Genomic DNA, 24,145 nt, shown 5'->3' on the forward strand with positions numbered 1-24,145 from the left:
AACATATAGCACCAGAATAGCATCAGAGCTAAAGACTTTTATACAAGAAGTTTTCATTAACAAACAGATCATGAAAATACTACACTTCCACAGTACAACAAAAAACCTTAAGAAATACAGTCCTCATGGTGATGCAAATATAGTTTGGGGAAATTCAGTTCTTATAAAAATATTAAAGAACTAGTCTATGAGCAAGAATTACACAGCCAAACTGAATAAATTTGTAATATCTTTTTCTAGCATCAAGCATATCAAGGATACTGTTATCAAGGATAAAAGTAAATGACATTAGGGCTTAGTACTAGATGCCGAAATTTCTATTGCTCGATCTGACTAATCTTAATCTTCTGCAGGCCCAATCTGAAATGTTTCAAATACTTCTTATAAAAACCTCAAGAAAAACCTCTAAGCCATTTATTGAGAGCATATAAAAAACCACACTCAAAATTGCAGTCAGTTGAATAAACAGAGTACACAAGCTTAAATATGTTCTATTAAAATAATGTCCGAATTCATATGCTAAAGTTAGAAATATTATCCATCTTCACCAAGAATGAAATTGTACAACTTCTATACAGAATGGACTCTAAAATGCCTAGAGCCCTGTTAAAGTGTCAGAGCCTACAGAGGAATCAAACATGTTTTAGAAAACTTTAAGACCAGGAATTTGTATAAAGATTTACACATATTTAGGATGAAATGAGCATTAAAATGTATACAGTGGAAGAATCAAGAAAGCACAATTGAGATGTGTTTTAGACACCATTTAAGCAACAATAGAAACACAAGTATATCCAGAGACTTAGAAGTATACACATAAACACAGAGTCAAGTAACAAAAACAATAAAGATTAACAGTATACTAACAATTCTGTCTGCATACAAATACCAAACTGAACTGCACTAAAAAAAAAAAAGACACTACATTCAAAGAATTGTCAGGTGCAAAGGCCAAGCAATTGAAACCCATCTCTTCCATTTTAGTATAAAGTCATCTTTTGCTGCAGTAAGTACCATAATTCTGACGAAGAGTTGTTTGTGTTTTTTTCTGATAACGTCCTTGAAATGTTGGTGCAGGAAAGAAGTCTACAATTTATAACATTCACCTTTACTAAAAACCATTTCTTAAAAGAGAATAATATTCCAAAGAAAAGGTAATAATTACTGAAAATGAACATTCAAAGTAGTTACAAGGGTAGAGAAGGGAGAAAAGATTAACCTTGTGTCATCCAACACTACATTACCAGGAAGTTTAATTCTGTGAAGCTGCAGCAAAAACTCTAGCTACTTAATGTTTCATTAACTTGTTTTAAAAACCCTTATGCAATAAAAGCTTTTGAAGTATTTAGCAGTTCCAAAAATAGATTCCAAGTCCATTTTCAATACCCCCATATTATGTCTTGTTTACTTTGATTTTTTTTTTTTTTAATTTTATTTCAACCTAGATCTTAAGCTGAACTTCTAAGTGTACATAGTTTGGGGGTGCTTTTGGTTACTGTAACAAGATACTTGCAAGTTTTGCTCTAGGCACTTGACTCTAAGGAAATGTTCACACATTTCTAATGCAAGTTTTCTAAAACACAAGCTGAAACCAATTAGAGAATAAATAAAAATTCAACTAATAGCTTCATTTCTACAGTAATATCTACACTAGTAACAGTACAAATAAAAATTTTCAAAATCAAATAGCTTTATATTTATAAATTTATTCATCCTAAAAAAATAACCTCTAAGAGAGATCAACAATTCTTACTCCTTTTGCAAACATGATAGTCAACATTAAGAGATCTGCAATATTTTGAAGACCACATAAGCTATCTATATCAGAATGGCCACGTTGGCTAAGAGATGCCTTTGTCCAGAATTCTCAGTGCCACTTTACCATGGAGAGCAAGTAATCCTTACCACCAATTTTTCCTAGCATAAAAATGCCTACAAGTTAGATAATAGTTTATATAGGAAACAATACTCTGCCTTGAAAGAATTAGTGACTGCATCTTACAATATGAAACTACAGTCCTTCAGTTACGGCTTAATTCCTACACTGGTTTTATTAACTCAGTCAATTCTTAATTAAGAATATAAAATGACCCAAAGAAAAACAATAATTAAGCTAAAAGTCAGCTAAAGAATGGAACACACTAACATGATTTGTTTTCATAGATTTCAAGGCTGAGTCCATTCATTTATCCCATCTCTCCTCAAGCATAATGTGCCACCACAGTACTACATTTGTGTAGATGAGAAAAATCACCAAAAAAACCTACAGTGACATTTTTCTAAAGAATGTCTTGCAGAAAAACATCCAGTCTTGAAGACAAGAAATATTACCACCTCCATAGCTAATTTTTCTCACAATTCAACTGTTGGGCCTCATTTTCTACAGTGATTTTTCTGCCTTGTTGATATAGATATTATAAAATATAATGAACAAAGATGTTATCACAAAAATGTAATTTCAATTACAAACAAGAACAGAGAACTAGCTTGGGCTTCACACAAATTCAGTCAAACAACAGATTCATTTCCGTGGAAGGAGAACTGGACTCCTAATCATAACATACACTGTTTTTCAAAAACCAACTAAGTAACCAAAATGTTCATAAGATCCCAATTCCTACATTTTCAGCTAGGAACAACACAGCAAGGAGGTGCTCCTGTTATCCTTTTACACTAGTAACCTACCTCCAGCTGGTGATCACTCCTTACCAACGCCATACGGGCCCTTTGCAATGAACCATGCATTAGCTTGTGCAGTCTTAAAATTAGTTTCCTCAACCCCATTTGCTTCAGTGCTTTATCAACAAACGGCCTGTAAATAGAGGTCAAACAGTGTTGGCTGCAGCTTCCCTCAGCACTGCATTCTGGAATAACCCAGGAAGTAGAGTCATCCTCAGATTCAAGCCTATCAAGCCTCCTTGAAAAATGGTCCTGAAAGTCAAAATTTGGCTTATTAGTAAAATTGTTCTTGATGGCTTGTCTAAGTTCCTCAACATTCTCCTCAGAGATTTGTTCTTCACCATCACTTTCCTCTGTGCATGTTCCTGAGGATTCCTTTACTTCTGTTTCTCTATCAATGTCTTCATCATCTGGATCATTGTCCTTAGACAGTCGAGGAGAAGGAATTTCAAACACTGGCCAGCCAATGTCAGAAAGATTTTTGATGCCCAATACAGTTCCCATAATCCTTAGTTTCTGGTTTAAGTCTTTTGTAATATTTAGCCATAGACAGAGTGCCTGCACCCTGTCTTGGAAGTCCTTTGCAGCATACTTTTCGTAGTCCTTTTGAAGAGCCTGCAGAGATGGATAAAGTGCTTCTATGTACTCCAGCAGCTCCATTATTCGCTTTACCTGCTCAAATGAGACCCGCTGGCGATGGAGGTGTTCGTGGTAACTTGAGTAACCCAAAGCACTAGTTCCATGTGTTGATCTGCAAACTCCTTCTCCTGAAGTACCATTGAGACTGGCTCCATTTTTTACAGACGAGAAGTTTCCATAGTCCACTTTGAAGGTGAGGATTTCATTGATGATATCGGGGATAGCTTGACGGGCTGCATAGAGATGGAGGTCTTGGTCATTAATGCTCCGGCCAGCATGCCAAGCTTGCAGCTCCAGCCAGATCAGCTCATTGGATCGGTTCAACCAGACAGAAGAGGTGTTTTCCTGTCCTCTTTGTTCCCTGTCCTTTTTCTTCGAGACTGAGGTAAGTTTTAACAAAAGCCGGAGGGTTTCAAAGAATTTTAACCGGTCTGCCGGGCAATCAGTCCTAGAAGTCTGGCGTGTAGTTCTGGGTATTGGCATGGGCACAGAGACTGGAAGCTTAGCATGGCTACAGCCAAGGCTGAGGTAAGGCTTATTGAGATCAACATCTGGAATTGGTTTTTTTGGCAGAGATCCACCAACTGAGTCTAACATAAATGAGCACTGCACATTTTTCTTGTGATCTCGTTCTGTTGTCCTTAGGGCATCTCTGATCTTTTTTCCTTGCTTATAGCTGTGCTCCTCCACATTCTCAATGGTTTTCCCATTGTCTTTATGCAAAGTCTGAGAAGGCACACTCATCTTTTCTGTAAGCAAAGAAAAAAGAATGTGACTGCAGCAACAGAACAAGCATATTTCAATTCAATTCAATCACTTTTCTTAGGTTGAGCATAAAAATGTTTAATACCAATAAAACAAAATAGGCATGGATAGAAGTAAAATATAGTCTTATTATTAGAAGTTTCACTACTATACCCTAAACCAAAAGATTTTTTTTCTTTTTTTCTTGCTTTACCTTTTTTTGCAGAAAGGACTTCAGTTCTCATCTTGAGTATGCCAATGAACATGGTGTGACAGAAATTAAACAACCAAGTACAAGAAGCACAAGTAAGCCAAACTCCTATTTCCCAAAATTCCTTCAGTTATCTAAATGAAGATGCCTTAAATCTTATTTGTAACCATCTAAAATGTTATTTTAAATTTATTTTTATAATGATTAGTTACAGCTAACCAACCTCTGATAGACTGCTCTTACTGAAGTATAACCATTCAAGCTCAGTAAGAACATAGGCATACACATTCAAGGACAACAAACTACTCCACAAGGTTTTGGAGTGGCTTTTTTTTAACTCTTCATGATATAAAATAACTGTTCTGAGATGGTACACATAGGCAAAGTTAAAAAAAAAAACCAAACTTTCCAGAAAACAATACTTTACACACACTAGCCAATTAATCAGAAAAAAAACCTCAAACATATTTTAAGATACTAATGATAACAAAGAAAAGAATATTATCATGCCAGAAGTAAGAACCATTCCCCTCACAAATAGAAAGACCTTGCTCCAAAAACTTAAAGTCTATAAGCAGGGATAAACAACACCACCTTGTTTCTCATAAAGGTATCAATCTTCCACATGTGCTCAGAAGCAAAAGCTAACAATGAATATAATACATTATATTTCTTTAGTATCACAATGTCTCTGTTTAGAAACAAACTCTTTTTTTAAAGCACATAATGGAAAAACAACAAAAAATCACCAAAAGCAAGAAAAGTTTACTATATACAGGGTTAAAATAGAGTTAATGTTGCAACAGAAGAATTTTAATGGCTTTTAAATGTGCCTTTTAGCAAACTTAAGGAGGCTTAAAAATTCTAATGCCTACAGTTAACTGGCAATAGTAACAGGATTTTTCTGTATTTTCATATAAGGAAGAGGTATTTCAGTGAATGTTCTCTTCAGTGATTTTATTTGAAGGGATTTGAAACGGAAAGAGAAGCTTTGGAAAATGTTTGTATTGGCCCTTCTTTTATTATAAATTTGCATTCCACAGCCCTACACAACCAAAGAATTTAGTATATTCCCTTGTTCACCCCAAACAATTCACCTTTTTCTTCCCTACATTTTACCTCAAAAATGTTATCCTTGCTATACACTCTAGTATTTCCTTGTTTCATGTGAAGCAATTTAAAAAATTGCCTCCAAAACATTAACTGGCAATAGTCAAGCTGCCATAACTCTGGCAAATAATTGTCTGACATTGTTATTTGTCTAAAAATATATCAAGCAAACAACAAAACAAACCCATAAAAACCTAGTTGTATGCTGTATGAAAACACTGAACATACAATCTTAAATGGCTTTTTTGCACCCATGCAATTTCAGCAACAACAAAAAAAATCACTTTAAGCTACAAGATTTTATTATTTGGTACCATTACTTAGTAACATTAGGAAAAAAAATGCATATCAAGTATGGGTTTTCCCCCATTATCTCCTTATACTGAAGCATCAGAAGCATGCAGAAGTAACCACACTTTAAGTGCTTCACTGACATTAAAGAATAAAGAATAATCACTGAAAATTGTATTTTGCAATAAACAGCCTGTGAAGTGCTTCAGAACATGAAAACTGAGCAGAAAAGCAACTACACCATTACTACAGATCACAGAATTGCAGAAAAAAGTCATTAGAAAATACTTCTGAAAGTAGTGTTTTCCAACTTTCTTCTCAAAATTGGGTTTATTTCGAAACTAATTTAGCCTGCTCATGATCTTAACCAGTTCTGTTTTAGAAATCTCCAAAGACAGAGATTCCACAAGCCAACAATCTCTCTGGTAAACTTCACTGTTTAAGCACTCTAATAGTAAAATTTTTCTTCTAATACCCAAGAGCCTTCCCCTGTTGCAATTCACGACAGCTGCCTCCTGTTCTTTCACTGTACCTCAGTATCCAGCTCCACCTTCTGTATAACCCCTCCACCAGATAACAAGAGGCATTTTAGGAAAAAAACCAAGACACCACACACCTACCTTTCAAAGTGGAGCGGCCAGCAGGTCTGCTGACATTATTTTTCTGATGCTTTGTTGACATACGCTTCATCTGGCGGGGTGTACTAGGGGGAGAAGCGCCATAGAAAGTGTCAGCACTTGCTTCATCTGATAATTCCTCAGGGTCGGATTCAGAGACCTTGGAAGTAGCATCTGATTGGCACTCTTTCCTGCAGAGAACAAGATAAACCATTACATTCAAGATGAAGAAATTTTACTTGCAGTATCTGTTTTGAAAGCTAATTCACCCATTAATCCCAACCACAGACAACCTTCTGTATTTTACTGTCACATCCCTATATACTTACCCCAGTTTTTTTCATATCCCTAAGGATAAGATTCCAGCCAAATAAATAACAGGCAACATATAAAAAGGATGGTATAGGCAGTGTCACTAGAAGAACACAATGTAAATATACAGGTATATGTATCTCTTTCTGAAAAAAACTTGTGGCAAGCCTAAACTAAGAGGTGCATGAAATAAACAAAGGTTCCAACATACAAACGTAACACAAGACATTCAATCTAATCAGTAGCAGGGACAACAGCAGAGGTCTTCCCTTCCATGCTCCACCCTCTAAACCCCTCATACCACAAAGTCAACTTCAAAAATCACTCTCCCACCCTTCACAAAGCTTTTATCTAGCATAGGAGATCTGGAATTATTTTTCACAGATTTTAACATCAAGAATATTAATACCATTAAGATCATAAATAAATACTATCATTCCCCAGTGGTGCCATACATGGAATTCTCTAGCTTTAACACGTATCAGGGAGAAGAACACACACAATTTTCAAAGCAAGAAAATAAATGGTTTGCCTCTATTCCCTCATTTCTGAAGCAGGTGTGCAAATAACAACTCTACAGAACTCTCAGTAACTCTTGACTCTAGTAAAAGACACTGAGGCAAAGAAACAGTCAATCTAAATCAGTGCAAGATAGCATCAGTATCCAATAACTTCAACTTCATTCAAATCACAAATTATATTTTACTTGCTACTATTTTAGGGGCAGACAAGGAATTTTACTCATACTCTAGTGAAATGAGTCTGAGTTACTGTAGCAAGAAATATGTCAGAATATTGACAGCTAGTAGAAAAGCAGTAAGACTAACAAAACAAAAACAAAACACAAATACTGTTCTTTTTCTTGCCCTATAGCTATAAACAGAAATAAATACCTTAGCATGTAGAACGGTTATGTTCTCTACAATGCCGCAGAAACAGCACATGAAATACTCTTCTCACTTTACTCTTCTTACTCTACTACTTCAGTTTTGAGAAGGCAGCAAGTCCACCGACTTCTGCAGATAAACGTATTGGTTACCCAATAAAAATGACCCAGGTGGTACCGCAGCACCGCCTGGAGTCTTAGGAGTGCCCTACAATCTGGTCATAGTGACAGCCACACAAAAACACCAATACTTTTAGTCTGGTTTCCTTGCCTTGGGACATCACACTGCTACTGTATCTTAGCAATCTGATGTAACCAACCCCCACTGTCCAAATATTAAAAAAAAAGTCTTACAATTGTTCCTACAGATTTTGTGAATATAGGTGGATGAGTAGGAGAAACAGATCTTGTAAGCAGAGAGCTGGGAAAGTGGAATTCAAGTTTACATCTTTCTGGACACCAGAAGAGCTTTATTTCTGAGACTGCTTGCAAACAGCTCTACTGCAAAAAACACTTCAGGCAGAGAACACCCCTCTGATCTTGCCAAAGACAAATCAACCACAAGAGACTAAACCACATAAAACAGAAGTCATTAGTTCCAGTGCTTATGGAGCCATTTATTTTTTCAGTGATCTCACTGGCCTGGCAAGGCACAGAGTGGGGTGCTGATGCTCTTGCAGAGGCTGGCAGAACAGATCCTGCAAGCACTCAGGTTAGGTCTCCAAGGCAGTTTTAAACTAGGACAAGTTACCTCATTAGGAAAGACCAGTGAAAGCACTATTTTCCTTCTGTTTATAAGTAAGCACCCTCTTTGAAGAACTTAACAATCAAACCTTTCCACCAAGCCATATTAAATGATCTTTAAAGAACGTTAGGTTATTTTAGTTTATTGCTGGAGGCATTTGAAAGATCTGTGGATGTGGCCCTTACAGAACATGGTTTATTGGTGGACTTGAATGTGTTACTGTACAGTCAGACTCAATCTTAGAGGTCTTTTTCAATCTAAATGATTCTATAATTCTACCTTGCTTGTTTCTTGCTATGGCTGATGAGAGGCCATGAGTGTCAAAAGTATCTAAATTACCCTCTAACCTCACACCTGAATTACATACATACCTATGCAGCGGCATCCAGTATGACTTACTTAACATTCAACTATTTCTGCTGGGTAATTTAGTAAGATGTTCTTTGATAAGAAGCACAGCAGACATCACAAAACATGCAGCACTTGAAATCACATCACAAAACAAGCAATCACACTCTCATTCGTAACAACAGACGCAGTCTCGTTAGCAGCTGGTGAGATGATCTAACCAAAGCTGGCTGGTCTGCTTAGAGAGAGAAAGGCACAGGTTGCAAAGCAAGTTTCAAAAATCCAGCATATTCAGTTTAGGGTTTGTGTGCAAAGCCTATACCTCAACTCAGACCTCAAATCAGAGTCAATTACAACAATGAATCAGTTTCACCAGTGCAAGCCTTATGGTAAAACAATGCACTAAATATACAGGGTCTGATCTAAAGCAGCTATATCAGCTTCGACATGCTAGGATTAATTTTCCTAATCCAGACAACACTAGGCATATATGATCTTCAGTAGCAAAACTCTAGCATTAAAATCAGTTATGACTTTTACATATTACTGACACAGCATTTGCAATGTTTGTGTGTTATTTACTGTCATGAACAAACCATAGACTAATTAAACCTGCCAATCTCTAAAACGCAGTGCTGACAAACCTAAATCAGATTATAGTGCTGGTTATTAGAGAGAATTGTTGGTTCCTAAATACTGTTGCAACCAGGGTTGAGAAACATTAATCAAGGTTAACTTCTTCTTTGCTACCAAGATATGCAGGTTTTCTCCCCCACAGCCAGTGAGAACCATCCAAATCTTAATTAGGCTTACACACAGAAAGTGAAAGCTAGAGATGCGACAAATGCAGTTACTATTTGCCAATAGCAGCCTAAACCCAATTCCTACTAGGAAAACTAGAAGAGCATAATTTTCTTATTTTATTTACAGGTTCCCAGCCTCAATTTTCATGAGAGAAATGCTTCTTGGAAAATAAGAAAGACTATAGCCAGGATGCATAAATCACAAATATTGGGAAAGTTTTAAGAGCAGTACGGTAATAACAACAACCAAAGCAAAACGCCTTGACAGCTCTGAAATGCACCAAAAAAACTCAACAAACCAAGAATGTTTCCAGAGATTAACTACTATACATTACACCAGGGTACATTTCAACCAGAAGCTGAAAAGAAAGAATACATAATTTCTTTAATTTGCACTTCTAGGTGACAGCAAGATTTTATTTTTTTTTAACTAAGTAAAAGTGATGGCAATGTATCTACAACTCCAGCTCAGTCATGAAAATCAAGATAATTCTTCTAGATTTTCAAAGGCCTGCAAACAAAAATAGAAGAGGGGACAGAAATCAAGGCATGAAATTTGAAGCAGCAGGGCAGGGAGCAAAAAGTCTGGTAACCACCACTACTGATAAAGGCCACAACCTTTAGAAAAATACATTCATTTATCCCATTAAAAAAAAAAAAATAACAAATGAAAATACCACAGAGGATCACATGGGAACATTACAATTAATTAGGTTAAAGTGACACTCAGGAATACGATTTTTAACCAGTACAAAATTTTGAAGTTTCCTGAAGCATTATGCAAACTTGCAAAGTTTGTAACAGCCATTAACGAGAGATCACCCTAAAAACTGTGACAGCTATATGGGGGAAACATCTTTTTACTCTTCCCTTCTATCAGCTACCCTCATTATAAGCAGGAGTTCAAATACATCAGGCACATACATCATTATCTCAGGTTCAGCCATTGCTCATCATCCCACAGGCAGGTTAGAAGCTTGTTGGGGATCAGAGCAGTAGAGGTCCATGGACTGGATTACAAGCACTTGGCAATAAGTTTGAGTCATGCAGTTACCACACAGGAGCCAGGATCATCACCCACCACAATGGGGCTGTTCAGAAGCTGTGCACTCCAGACACTGCTGCTGTAAACAGCTTCCTGCAGTTTCAAAGACATCACACCATGCAGGAATCAGGAAGGCTCTTTCTCAACACTTCTTACTTAGTTACCCTGCCACTTTCATATAAAGAACTGCAATATCTGTACAGGGTCCAGCACCAAATTATCAAGTACCAGCTCTTGACATTCAGTGGCCTTGTTTTAAAAGCAAAGTGTCTGTTTTTCAAATATATACTCCTTAACTCAGATTCAGCTTGATAATTAATGGAGGAAGACAAAGCTACATTAGTCTGTTCTTAGTAATGCACATTCCCAGTCAGCAAAAGCAGCAGAAAACACAGGCACTACACACTGCCAAACACATCTTGTTAAAGTTAAGGTAGCTCTCCCTAAAGGCAGTTGCAACCAGTCTATTTCAAACAGTATTCTGACAAGAACTGTCATCACCCAACAGCTGCTGGTAAAGCAAAAAGCAAACAGAATTTTTAGGTACCCACCTCTGCACCTGTTAAAACAGAAAAACAATAAAGTATTCAGTCGGTGCTGCTAAACACCACACACAACAAAACTGGAATCAGAAGCTCCAGTTTCTTTGGGGTAGTACTAGGTTTCATTTTGTTGCAGAAGAGAATGTAATGGTAGTCCTGGACCAACAGCACAAGGAAGGAACTTCACAAAACAATCAGTAGCACCTTGGGTATCAAAGACTGAGGTTTAGACAATGTAATCAGGAAAACCAGATGGAAAAACCTGAAGTTCTGCTACAGTACAGTACAGTTACCTGGTGTAAACACATAGTGTTACATTACAAGGTTAGGAAAGCATCATGCACTCCTATATTTTAACCACTTTTTAAACATTAAGTTCTGAGGGAAGCTGTAAGCTTAAATAAATGGACATGATTCTGAAAGGTTGCTGAACCAAAAGCAGAAGTAACTAAAAATCCAGCTTTGGATAAGGTATCTTCAAAGATCTGCGACACATGTGAATACAAAAATGAAGTATTTGATGCTACTGCATTTACTATAAGCTGCCCTAAGTGCAGCAAAAGGAAGTCTTCTGTAGAAGGCAAGGAAAATATCTTGTTGGTTTTTTTTTAATTACATTTTTTTATTACAACACAGCAGGAATTTGCACACAGTATGTACAAATGAAGCTGGGTTTTTTTTTTTTTTGGTTTTTTTTTGTTGTTGTTGTTTTTTGGGGTTTTTTTTGGGTTTTTTTTGCTATATACACTCTATTTAAGTTTGGCACAGCACTTTCAGGAAAGAAATTTCAAATTTCAAATTATGTTTTAAAGAAGATACAGTACCAGCATAAAAAGAAGCACAGTAAGAAGGGGAACCTGTTCCAATGCGCCTTTTGCTTCCCAGGTTGCACATCCCTGCCCCTTTCGCCATCCCTTCTGCACAGAAGGCAACAATCATGTAAACTCAATCACCAAGCCGACAGCGAAGAAACCCACTGGTTTTCTGGTGCACCATTTACCTGTCAGTTCAATACCCACAAGCAAAAACCCCACAGCCACACAATAGCCAGGCTCCTCCACTACATCCTTCCTGAGCCTGGCATTCTCTTGCAGAGACACCAAGGTAAAGAAGGCAACCTGCTGAGTGTTAAGTGAAATCGTGCCCTCAGTCACTCTCTTCTGGCTGCACATGAAGCAATTTTACATGACTGTCTGTCCCTTCTGCTTTCCAGACACTTTGCCAGAAGTCACCAACACCCAAGATGCACAGGTATAACTTAAAGTACCAACCCTGGCTCTTCACTGCTGCTGACAAAACAATCCAGCTTAGCTGAAATGCCTTTGTTAGTAGGATTTTTCCAACTTCAGCCACTTTAATTTTGATTAGGCAGCTAAATGTACTTAATGTCACACTAGCAAGTTTCATGTGGCAGACATTCCTAGTTGAGGGAGGGCAAGCAAGGGATGTTAGGAGATGAGAACAGTAATTTTTAGCAGAGTCAGCTGCAAAACTAATGCAGATTTTTACTTGCAGCAACAATAAAAGCAAAATACTTGGGCAGGAAAATGCTTATGGTGATACTGGTGTAACCATCAAGAATACTGGTGTAACCAACTGACTGATTACATAATTCCAATAGCTTTCTTATAAATTAACCTATGAACAAGGGATTGTGAACATAGGAATAATGACAGAAAACTAAAACTTCATTAGTGAATTGTCAGAATGTAACAGAAGCCCTTGAAAAGCCCTGCTTTGTTAACAATTCACCTTGTTTCTCTTTGAAAACTAAGCTTTATCAGGGCTGCACAAATGTGGACACTCAAGGCTGCTATGAAACCCGTGCCACCCACTGCAAACTACAGGTTTACACTACAACAACCCTGCTAACAGTTAAGAATCAAGTACAATAAATTCCACATCAGCTGAGGAAGCAATATAAAGCAAGTATTTCTGCTGCAACACAAACAGTGGTTTGGAGTCAGACTTCATTGTGAGAAAACCATCACTGTTTCTCCAGAAAGCAAGGACAAAATAAAAGTCATTACTTGGGAAAAGACTAATGTACAGCTTTGGGCTAAACAGTTAAACTGTAATTGATTCCCAGCAACAACTTTTCCTCCTTGGTAATTCACAATTTAGCTGTTTAATTAGAATGGAAGGACCCAGCAAGTGTGAACACACTTCATTTCAAGAGTAGACCTCAAGCACATGTCTGACTGGGCATCACAAATTTCCTTAGAGCACAAATGTACTTACTAGCAAATTTTAGTTTAACAGAAAAATTTTAACTGAATTTTCTCCTTCTCAAGATCTGGATGTCACCAGAGTCAGTTCTGCAAATTACTACTACTTTGGCACTTTTCCCAAAATTCTCCTATATTCCTGGGCAGAAGCTTCTATATGTGCTTACTGTATTTACAAACAAAAAGACAATGTCACAGAAAAATCTAACAAAAGTTATTGAAAGAGTGGTGAGGTATTGAAGCACCTTTTGGCTGATTAGAACAAGATCGAAAGAAGAAACTGGCAAACACTGATTCAAGAATAAATTAAGCAGAATGCAAAGCAGTATTCATCTTATCTTTTTATAGCAATTAGTGATAAGCACTACTGAGACATATTTAAATGATCTAAGGAAGTAGTTTTTCTTCTGCAAGTTGTACCAATCAGAAGTACAAAAATTAATAAAATAGAGTTCTTATAAAAGTTTTGGCATCTTAGAAAAAAAAATACTCAGAACTTTCTGTTCTTTTTTGCTAGCAAATTTGAAAACAGAGAAAGCTTAACTAATTTTTCCATCTTGGATTATTATAAGTTTTCATACAAATTTAAACCATGATGTAACAGTATTTACAGTAGATTCATTTCTGAGCTTGTTCTGAATAGATTATTTGATTAAAACTATGCCATATTTTATTTCAAAAGAAAAAAAAAAAGTCGATTTAATTCTACCCTTGCTCTGTAAAGTGCAATAAAGTGTGAAAGTGTTGATGGGTTTGTTAGGTTTCCACATCCATGTTTAAGCCTGCCCAGTGAGGCTGCAAATGGATCAAAGGTTAGAACTGTAGAAACAGAGCTAAGAGAGCTTTACCCAGCCCAGTTGGTATCCAACTCTCTTCACTTAACGACTGATGTTAAAATATTCATTGATTCCAGACCCCATGCTTCTCCATTAGTGCTACTTTTTCAACTTCAACTATATCCTAGCTCATGTTTGGGAATTTGAACTGATTTTTTTTTTAAGTAAGAATTTCTGAAATATGCTTTCCTCACTAATGATGTTTGAGCACTACATAGTACAGTATCAATCCAAAGGGTAAGTGCTGCAATTAAGCTCTTGGCACCTGCACAGATCAGATCCCAAGGTCTCAAGCCACACACCAATACAGTAAAGAAGACTTAATTACGAACTACTTATGAAAAATCTGTACTAACACACCTGCATGGATTTTCTGGAAAACTTAAGCTACACCAAGAAAAGTTACATACTACTGGGAAAAGAGTTAAGTTGCTAGGTTCAACTATAAATATATCATATATAAAAGTGATAAACTGGAAAATGCACAGACCTGTGATAAAAGATAAAAAGAACTGTAACAGCCATTCTTCCCCCACTCTCCCACACACACTATTCTTCTGGCAGAAAGTTCCATTCCCAGATAAGAAAAAGCTAACAACTAGTTATGATCCCAAAGTTTCAGTTCATCATTTAGACAAAGTCAAAGTCTACAAGAACCCTGAAGGTGAAGCATTGAAAGTTAAATAGGTTTTCAATGGAAGCTGCTGTCTGAGCACAGCACGCTGGACTTCTTGTCTGTGATGTTTGGAAAATTCATGCAATGCAATAGGACTTCGGGCCTCTGCACTATTTGGAGCATCCCAAAAGCTCAGTGGTCACACCCACGGAGAGTTCTACAGTGAGGCCAAGAAGTAATCGAGGCATGAGTAACTGTGGCCTTGTTATCACTTACTGAATGGATGTTCTACAGCCAAAATGGTAAAACCCTTTGCAAATACTGCTCTCGGGAAAAGCAACAGCAAGTAAACCAGCAGCACAAGTAAGCCAAGGGCAGAATAAAGCATAATTTACACCACATTAAAAAGCAGCACATGGTACTCAGTACCACTGAATATCAGCAGGACACAGACAGAATTAATTTTCTCCTTCTACCCTAAGACTGCAGGAGACATTCATCAGCACAATTGTTACAGCCTATCTTGTCTGGCTCCAGAACAAACCTGATCAGGTTTCATGACAAATTAATGTGACTTTACACACAGGGTTCTTGGACTGGACACAAGTGAACATTTGACAATTCAGTAACACTCATTTTCTGATGTTAAAGATTTTCATTTGGCTTTATGTTTGCAGTAAGCCAAGAGTGAGCATGGGACCCTTGTCAACTCTTTAAATAAATAAGCTTCTAAGTTATTTTTTAAAATTCAAAAATTATTTAATTAATAAATTACAGGCTAAATGTAGCATCAGTGCAGTTAACATTTGAGAGAAGAATAAAACTGAAGGAAAGTAACAGTTTTGCAAACATAAATGTTGTAGACAACCGCAAATCCAACCACGCAACTGAAGAAATTAGCTGAGATTCCTGTGCTGACAGAGGTCAACACACTATTGACTAGCAGTTGGTACTATGAAAAATTGTCTTCTAAATGTATTTTAGCTGCAGTTTAAAAGACTGGCTTGTATGTAATTTAAGAAGTGTGGTTGTCATGGAAATCAAATCTTTATAAGCCTCTAAAAATCCCAATTAGCTCCCTGAAGTAAGAATTACTGCATATCCCTTATGCTTTCCTTTAAATTCAGTACATTTGTTTTCATCACAGCACAGTTTGCATTCCACAAAGGTCAGTATCACTAGCTTACATAATAGCAAAACCAACCTTGACAGAGACAGCACTAATTAACAGACATAAAAACAACCCAAGCAGCCACACAACACAGACTAATCCTTACTGCTACAAATGCCAAAGACATCTCAACGAGCACTTCATGTGTGTTTGTGCGTAGGTGGAGCAATCAGTCATTCATTCCAGTCTTGCACATGTAAACAAGAAAATGCAATACATGTAGAATACAGATTACATCTTATCTCATTTAAATGCATGGGGGAAAAAAAAAAAAACTATGGCAAAGCTCTATATACTTAAATCATTTTTCCCACTGAAGCTATGATCTTAAGTTAATAAAATAAACTCTTTCACTGCTCATATACTATCAGCCATACAGATAGTCTGGCAAGCAGGAAAATATGTTGAGCACAATTCATGACATAACCTCAGGCTTCCCCCAAACCACAGATGCTGCAGACTGACAGCCCCAATTCATTGTCATACTAGAGACAACAAATCTGATAGACTGCTGACAAGTTCTTCAGCAAGGAGGAAGCCTCCACATAATTCACAATTCTGTCCCACCTTATTCACAGCCTTGATCCTTCCTTCACGCCTTGCACTGGATGTATGCTAGGAGAAAAGAGAGCTACAAGCAATCAAGGCACAAGTCAGGGTAGCCCTATGGCTCTTCATGCCTTTGCAGTGCCCCCAAACAAAGGACAAAGTCTCAACAAAGGACATGCTTAAGGCCTCATCTTTCTCTATTGTGGATTTTGTGCCAGAAAATTCTTGAAAAGGCTAAAATTGGGCTTGGGAAATATAAAGCCTATGGGTAATAATCAAGAAACACCAAACACATCTGTTTTAATTAGCAGTCTAAATTATCTAAGTGGAAACATTTTAGCTTGAAAACCTTCCACTTGTTTTAAGGATTCATACTTAAATGTATCTTAAATGATACTTAAATTAATTCTTCACTAAACCTTTCAGTAGTATCTTTTCACTTATCCATAACCACTGCATGCTATCCAGGGTCAAAGTGCAATTCTATCTCAAAATCAACATCTGCTCGTAGCTTCCCTGAGCATTTTTCAGTTTAGAGCTGTTTCCCCCCTATCCCCCCACCAAAGTGTGCTTCAAGAAAGAAAGGAAGACCTGGGAAAAACAGAGTGCTTTTGGAGACGGATTCACAATCAAAAGCTTTTGACTAAGGAATGTGTAATTAAAAAAAAAAACATAAATATATTTTATGTTTGCCTTCAGTTACAAAATTTACCATTGCATTTATATTCTAACAAGAGACAGACGCCTCACACAAAGACAAGCAGATTTCTCACATCAGGCAGTCTCAAAACAACAAATCAATAAGTTTTGTTTAGTAAATAAATGTAGGTGTATTGCTAATTCAGAATGACTGAATACTTCTCCACCAGAACTAAAGTTAACTTAAAAAGAATGCATTATAGCAATGCACTTTAGTACTAGCCAGAACTCTTTATCATAAGAACACATTCATACTCTACAAACAGGATTAAAAGTGATCTGCCATCAAATGGACTTCAAACGCCCAAGCCTGTGCAAAATAAACTGATTTCAACAAGAATCTGACCTCACAGCCCCAAGAATAAACACCTAATGACAACTCCAAAATTTAAATCAAGAGTAATCATGTTTGAAAAAGCTTCAGATACTTTACTTGTACTACATTTAAGTAAAAGCAAGTGCTGCATAAAGCCAGGGAAGCAGGTGTGAACTTCGGACACAAAGTACACGCAGAAGTGAATCAGTGGATGGAGTACATTCATTACCCTACGCAAATTAAGGCTACCTAATTGTTTTGAGACATCCCCTTCCCACCCACCAGCTCACTCCGAAATAGCTAATTCAATTTTCATTTGCTGGGTAAAGTTGTCACCACATTATCCACACCCACATCCGACTCATATAAACTGTCCTGTAATAAGCAGAATCCAGCAGAGGTCAGAAATGGCCCTGCACAGGAAATGCCTGGGTGTTTTCCACTCAGGCTCTGAAGATTACTCTTCTACATGAACAGAGGTCTAGGGTCATGCTGTTGTACAAACTTTATTTCAAATAATTTTCTGCTTAACCTCCAGTATTAGTCTTTGAAGAGTCCTTTAAAAAGGAACTTAGACACTTACTAATTCAATTGCCCTAAAGCATTTATATTTCATAACATTTCTATTAAATTTTTACTAATTTTATATATATTCTGATTTTGACATTCTCACAGAAAAACAAATCGTTAATGCACATTAATGAAAACTCAAAGGCACTGTTCAACCCCATAGCCTTGACCCACACAGGAGCACATCACCACTTCCATTTTAATCCATCAGTACAAAACAGCAGCTCGCAACACTCAAGAACTATCTCAGCAACATGACAGCAGATATTTTGCACAGCACACCTGGAACACAATGCACCTGACGACTACCTTACAGTACTAATTGATCACACAAGCGTTTTAAAAACGCTTCCTGAATGCCTCCTAGTGAGAAGTGAAGTGCATCAACAGGATGTTATTTAAAAATGAGAAATAATTGCCACGGAATTAATAACTTGGACTTATGCAATACTTCTGCAGCCAGCTGGAAACACTAAACCATAAAGTAATTTGCATCTCCATCTCTCAGCAGGGCACAGATGGAGACTTGCAAAAAGCCAATCTACAGGTCAGCACATTCAGGAGGTGACAGCAGTTGCAGAAAGCTTTGAGGCATCACAGCATTTCTTTGTGAACTTGTTTGTTTTTTTTTTTTTAACTCTATCTTCTTACAACTATCGATTGCAACGTTGCCAGCAGCGATACTCCACGACCCTGCTGTTTTACCGGCACGCCAAAGAGAACCCGATTTTAATCACGGCTGCCATAAACACGAGACAGCCTTCCAAGAGGGCAGCGCTTTTATCGCTGCAGTTCACAAATCAAGGAGCACAGGTCACGCTCCGTCAGCCTCCCGCGGGCTCCAGCTGCTGCTCCCCCTCCGCTCTGCAGCCTCCGCACCGCCGGCCCGACCCCGAGAGCCGGGCGGGCACTGCCCCTACACACCCGCTTGCACTGCTGCGAGGCTGGGGGCGAAGGAAACGATTTGCTTTTAATTGCAAAGCGCCCACAAAACACTGCCTTACCCACCGCAGCCACTAGAGATTTCTTATCGAAACACCGTCTCGCTCCGTGGCGCTCTGCAGAAGCGCTGAAGCAGCAGCAGCAGCAGCCGCAGGTTCTGCAGCGCGGAGGGGCCGGGAGGCAGAGCGTGCACCCCCGGCCCCGGCGCTCGCAGCCCCCGCCCGGCATCGCTCCCTGCACGGAGCTCCCTGTGAGGCAGCGCTGGGTACTGACCTCCCCGGCGGCGACGGCGGTGGCTCCTCCATGGCGGCGGCGGCGGCACAAACCAGCGCGGCGGCGTCTCTCATGCATGCACCGGGGCCGGCATGGCGGCGGGCCCCAGTGCGCGGTGCGGGGGCGCAGCGAGGGGCAGGAGCAGCGGGAGGAGGGGAGCGGGTCCCTAGCCGGCTGCAGGAGCGCGGCCGCGCAGAGCCGCCCGCGCGGCCGCCATCTTGGGAACAGCCTCCGAGGGTAGCGGCGCCGGCAGCATCGCTACGGCGCGCCAGGAGGGACCGGCCGCGCCAGAGGCGCCCGCTCCGCGGCCGGGTGGGGGGCCGCTCCCCGTGCGGGTTTCCCCCTCTCGGCCGCGGGGTCGGGACAGGCTGTGGGACAGCGGTGCCTCCCTCCGGCACCGTGGAAATTACATCTCCGCGCTTCCCCGCGAGGGGCCGCGTTTATCCCGAGGCGGGGCGGTGATGGGGGCGCGGCGGGCGCTGCCGCCCCCTCCCTGCCCCGGTGGCGGAGCTGTCAGGCGCTGCCTGCGGCCGCTCGCTGCGGATGCCGCGGTCCCTGCCGCTGCTCGCTCCCACACCGCCGGCAGACAGAGAGAGAAGAAAAATATTACTGCTGAGGGGAAGATGGTTTCCCTCAGCAGGTGCCCGCTCCCTGCAGCCGGGCTGGCCCGAAGTCCAGCGGCTGCGGAGGCTGGAGCGACCGCGGCCGGATCCAAGGAGGTGGAGGGCGTGAAAGGCCCTTGAGGTCCCCTTTGGGGGCGTGTATAGAAGAATAACCTTCTGTCTTTTATACTCTGCTGCTGACAGAGTAACTTGTTTGAATTTATGAACGTGGACCTTTTAAACCCTCCAGCAGCACTGGTTATCAGCCTTCGACAGAGAGAACTGGAGCCGCACGATCCAGCTGGAAATACAGGGAGGAAAATGTGATTTCCTGAACTGCAGGTTGGCTGGAATATCAATATCAATATTAACTCCCGCCAAAGGCACAAAAGTGCCACGGGTCGTTTAATTGTTGGGGTCAGTGAGAGGGAGCGTCACCTTCTGTGTTACGGGACTGGAAGCACAGCAACAAACCCTGGCATCAGTAATGTGTACACAAAGCACATGCATTACTTCTGATGGGTGAAATTTGAGCTTGGACTAGAATCAGTTCTAGATTCTGCATTTTTGCACCAGTTTCTTCATTAGCTGTTCAAGAAATTTGCACCTGTCTAGTCTGATACCAAAATTCAGCTGTTCATGAAATAAAGTTGTCCACCTCTCTGTCGAAGTTTAGGAAACAAATTCAACAGTCCTTCTGAAATAAAAGAACGTTTTAAAGCTGAAATGCAGGATATACTTCTACTGTATCATCTTAATACTATCTACTATTTATCATCTTAATGAATGCATGCTTTAAAATCCAGGACCAGATAAATGTCATTATGCAGGAAGCCACTTAGACTGTTTTCCATAGGTCAAAAAAGATACCCAAATCACCGTGCCCCGAATGATCGTGACATTGAAACATCAAGACATTCAGGATTTATGTCAAGAATTATTAGTTAAGATACCTCATGTAATGTAAAAATGCAGTATTTATCATGTTAAAGACTTTTGCTCGAGTACTTGAGCCCAAAACCGTAAAGCAGTTCCAATGGCAGATACACACAATACATTCCCACTAATCTGTCATGGTGAACAGAACTTAGAAATCAGATGATGTATTTAGCAGCAGAGATGTTCTACCTGGGCATATGCGGATTCCTCCATCTACAGTTTCATTGTTCTCACAGAAGATCAGGTTGGGAGTGGCATTGAAAGAATCAGAACTCAGTTTTCAGTGTTATCTAACCTGAACATTGCTGCAATTGATTTGAAGTGTGAAGCTGAAAGAAATTAAGGAGTCCCACTGTATATAGGCCTGTTCAATCACCCGTTAGTGCTGTGATTCATTCACTTGGGAAGCTGGCATGATAGCTGCCAAAGCTTGTTCAGCAGCATGGTTTGACTCCCATGCTATAATAGGAGCTGGCTAACTTGACAGAGGTGGAATATTTCTGTCTGAGCACTGTCATCTCCCAGGCTGCATGTCGGATTGCACAGGGCTCAATACCATTAATTCACCACTATTAAAGGAGTATTTGTTAGTAAGAGTAGCATGAGGTCAGAGACATTCCTGTGATTATTGTTTTATCACTTCAACTGGGCATTATATTATTTTTTTAGGTACATCCTGTCCTAAAAAAGCAACTCAATGTAGCACTACCTCTGCATTATTAGAATGGCATGACTCAAATGAGAGAAGTACAAAATCCAGTTGTGCTTAAAGCTGTATGCTTTTACTGTGCAAAGCTGGTCTTTGGGCTCACTGTCTGTAAAGCTGGGCATAGCTAAACCCACTGGCTGCTCTTCAAAGATACCAAGGCACTGGACTTGGAAATTATCTGAAATGGAAAGTGTTGACACATTGTGTATAGCAGTGTGGCTACAGCAGTTTATATCTTCCCAATAACTGATTTTGACTTGTGAAAATCAGCTGCACTGAATTCAGTGCTACTTGAACTTGCCTATCAACAACAGAGTAAGCTTGCTTAGAGCTAGCTTGGCTCCTGCTAAATCATATTTTAATTCTTTCCCCATCTGTATAATAGACATACTCAGTGGGCAGCCATGGGGCATTTATAAACAAGACCAAATGCTTGTCTGCATTTGTGTTCACTGCATTAATTTCATGTTCAAAGAAGCTCCAGTGAAGAGCTGGGGCCAATTCTTTGAAACCCTATTTGTAGGCCCAGAGCATATCCATTTATCTTCTGTGTGTGCCTGAGAGTGCAATTCAATGCATTGTTGCATGCAACTCTTTCAACATGTTTTCAAGCATCTTGCAAGTTTGACTAGTTGCTTATACCAAAATTTATAAAGTGATGCTTCTTATTTCCATCATCCCAGAAAGCACCAAAAAAAGTTCCAGGCTATATATTTTTAAATATCTGGTTGTGCAGCTGAGATTTTGTCTACATCTGCCTTACAGCAGCTGCATTATCCCAGCAGAAAGCAGCTGTGAGATTTGTATCAAACTTCCCTGTGTAGGAAAACTGGAGCTGCCCATGTCTCCTCCTTCCCACAGCTCTTTTTATAAGTGAGAGTAATCACAGAAAAGCAGCGTAGCTGGCATTTTCCTTTACCCCAGCAGGTCCTGGCAGTTGTATCAGCTGGACGGATTTATAAGCAGCTATGAGAAAATTTTAATCTTCATTAAATGTTAATCCCTGCAAACACTTACATACACATCAGTTCACTTATATAATAGGCATACTGAAATCAGTGGGACAACCCTGGGAGAACAGTTACTCATACATATAAATGTTTATAAGATTCATTTCCTCCTTTTGCTCTGAATCATCTGGAGTAATGCTGTCCCCACAACTTCACAAGGTGAGTTTTGTGGTGTAATCCTGTTGATGGCTCTGTTCTGGTGAACATCACTAGGAATTAAGATATTCCCCGTTTGTTGCAAAGCCCTCCTAACTAGAGCAAAGTAAAATAGTATCTTATTCTACAGCTCCCAGTTGTGTCCCATTCTGCAGTGCCTCAGGTTTTATTTTTTCATTTCTGTCCACTTCATTGCTTCAAAAAAGCTGTTCCCTCATTGTTAACATAACTATTTTCATCCTTCTAAATACTTATACAGTTCCTACAGTATAAAACACTATAAAGAGGTAATCGCCTGCCATTTGGCATTATTTCAATGCATTCAGAGTTTTTTATTCTCATTTGAATCTTATTGGCCCCTATCATTATTTCTATAATTTATTTGCATTTCCTCTTCCTCACAGGAATTGATGCTTACTTTATGGCACATCCATGCTAGGAGACATAGCACACAGCACTTGAAATAACTGTGGAATGATGTGAGCTAATATGATGTCCTAGCACAGCAGTCTTTCCAGCTACAGCCAGCTGAGGAATCCAGATTATGACCTTTGTGTTAGGGAGCTGAGACCCATGTGATATTTTCTGCTGTTTGTTTAAAAGATGGCTTCTCTCAACACCTTTAGGTGAATTTCTCAATGACTGCCAGGATACAATGGGCATCGACAAATTTTAGGAGTAGCTATTTTAATTCTGTATTTCAGTCCAAAGCCTCTCAAATTCACTGTGCTCTCCAGCCATGGTGATTATCAGAAATACAAAGGGGTCAAAATTTTGTTAGTTTTTCTTCCTGTTCAAAGAAAATAGAATGAGATAATGTGTTTTTGAGAACAAGATGACCTTGTTGAAGCTGAGGGTCTGTAACTGCTTAGTTCCTCCTCTCTTGCAGGCTCAATGCTATGGCACGTTTGAGCCCTGCTTCTGCTGTTTATCTATGGATAGTGTGAAGTCCAGGAGAGAAATTTCTTCCACTCCTAATCTCAGCAGAGCTAGCAGTCAATTCGCTCTACTACTTGGCATAGGCGTTGAGGCACTGGCAACATAAACCAGACTAAACTTGGTTAAAAGACTCCAGCTTTCCAACAATGCATGGATGTTGTGGCACACAGAGCTAGGAGAAAAATGCTGATCTGGAGATTCAGCACCCAGTTTTCAACAGGGCAACCACACATTATTTGTTCAGTAGTATTGGAGAAGGACTCCTGGCTAGGGCGTGCTTGGTCACCTGTTGGAAGCATTCAGTATGGATCAGTTGCAAAATTTTATCACATGTTGGATAGCTGTAACCTGCCTGAGATGAGATCATAGAAGTATTAATCTTCCAACTAACTCTTTAGATGGACATTTGGGCTATAGCCCATCTGTCTGAGGCAGTTATGGTCTTCATTAGGCATAGATGACTACTCACAGAACAAGGAGTTATGTATTCTATAAGCTGTGGAAGATGACTCTAATACATACTATATTTCTAAATGTACAGTTACAGTTAATAGAAGAATTGCATTGCTATTCTTACCTGGATTTCAAATTTCAACAATAACATTTCAGTTCAAACTT

The 24,145-nt window shown here is 39.3% G+C and overlaps 1 protein-coding gene across 7 annotated transcripts in view; it reads right to left on the reverse strand.

Moving 5' to 3' along the window:
- Nucleotides 1–19,776, reverse strand: part of MAP3K4 (mitogen-activated protein kinase kinase kinase 4) — a 62,987-nt gene extending 43,211 nt beyond the window's left edge. For all 7 annotated transcript variants that reach the window (XM_053938006.1, XM_053938005.1, XM_053938003.1 and 4 more), the window contains exons 1-3: nt 19,173–19,776; nt 6,295–6,482; nt 2,686–4,067 (exon numbers count right to left, since the gene is read on the reverse strand). In XM_053938006.1, coding sequence (XP_053793981.1) covers nt 2,686–4,067; nt 6,295–6,482; nt 19,173–19,246 — 1,644 coding nt within the window. In that variant the 5' untranslated portion in view covers nt 19,247–19,776. The remainder of the gene's footprint in view (nt 1–2,685; nt 4,068–6,294; nt 6,483–19,172) is intronic.
- Between the last annotated feature and the right edge of the window lie 4,369 nt (nt 19,777–24,145).

Source organism: Vidua chalybeata, chromosome 3, assembly GCF_026979565.1.
Source record: "Vidua chalybeata isolate OUT-0048 chromosome 3, bVidCha1 merged haplotype, whole genome shotgun sequence".
In the NCBI taxonomy this organism is placed as follows: Eukaryota; Metazoa; Chordata; class Aves; order Passeriformes; family Viduidae; genus Vidua; species Vidua chalybeata.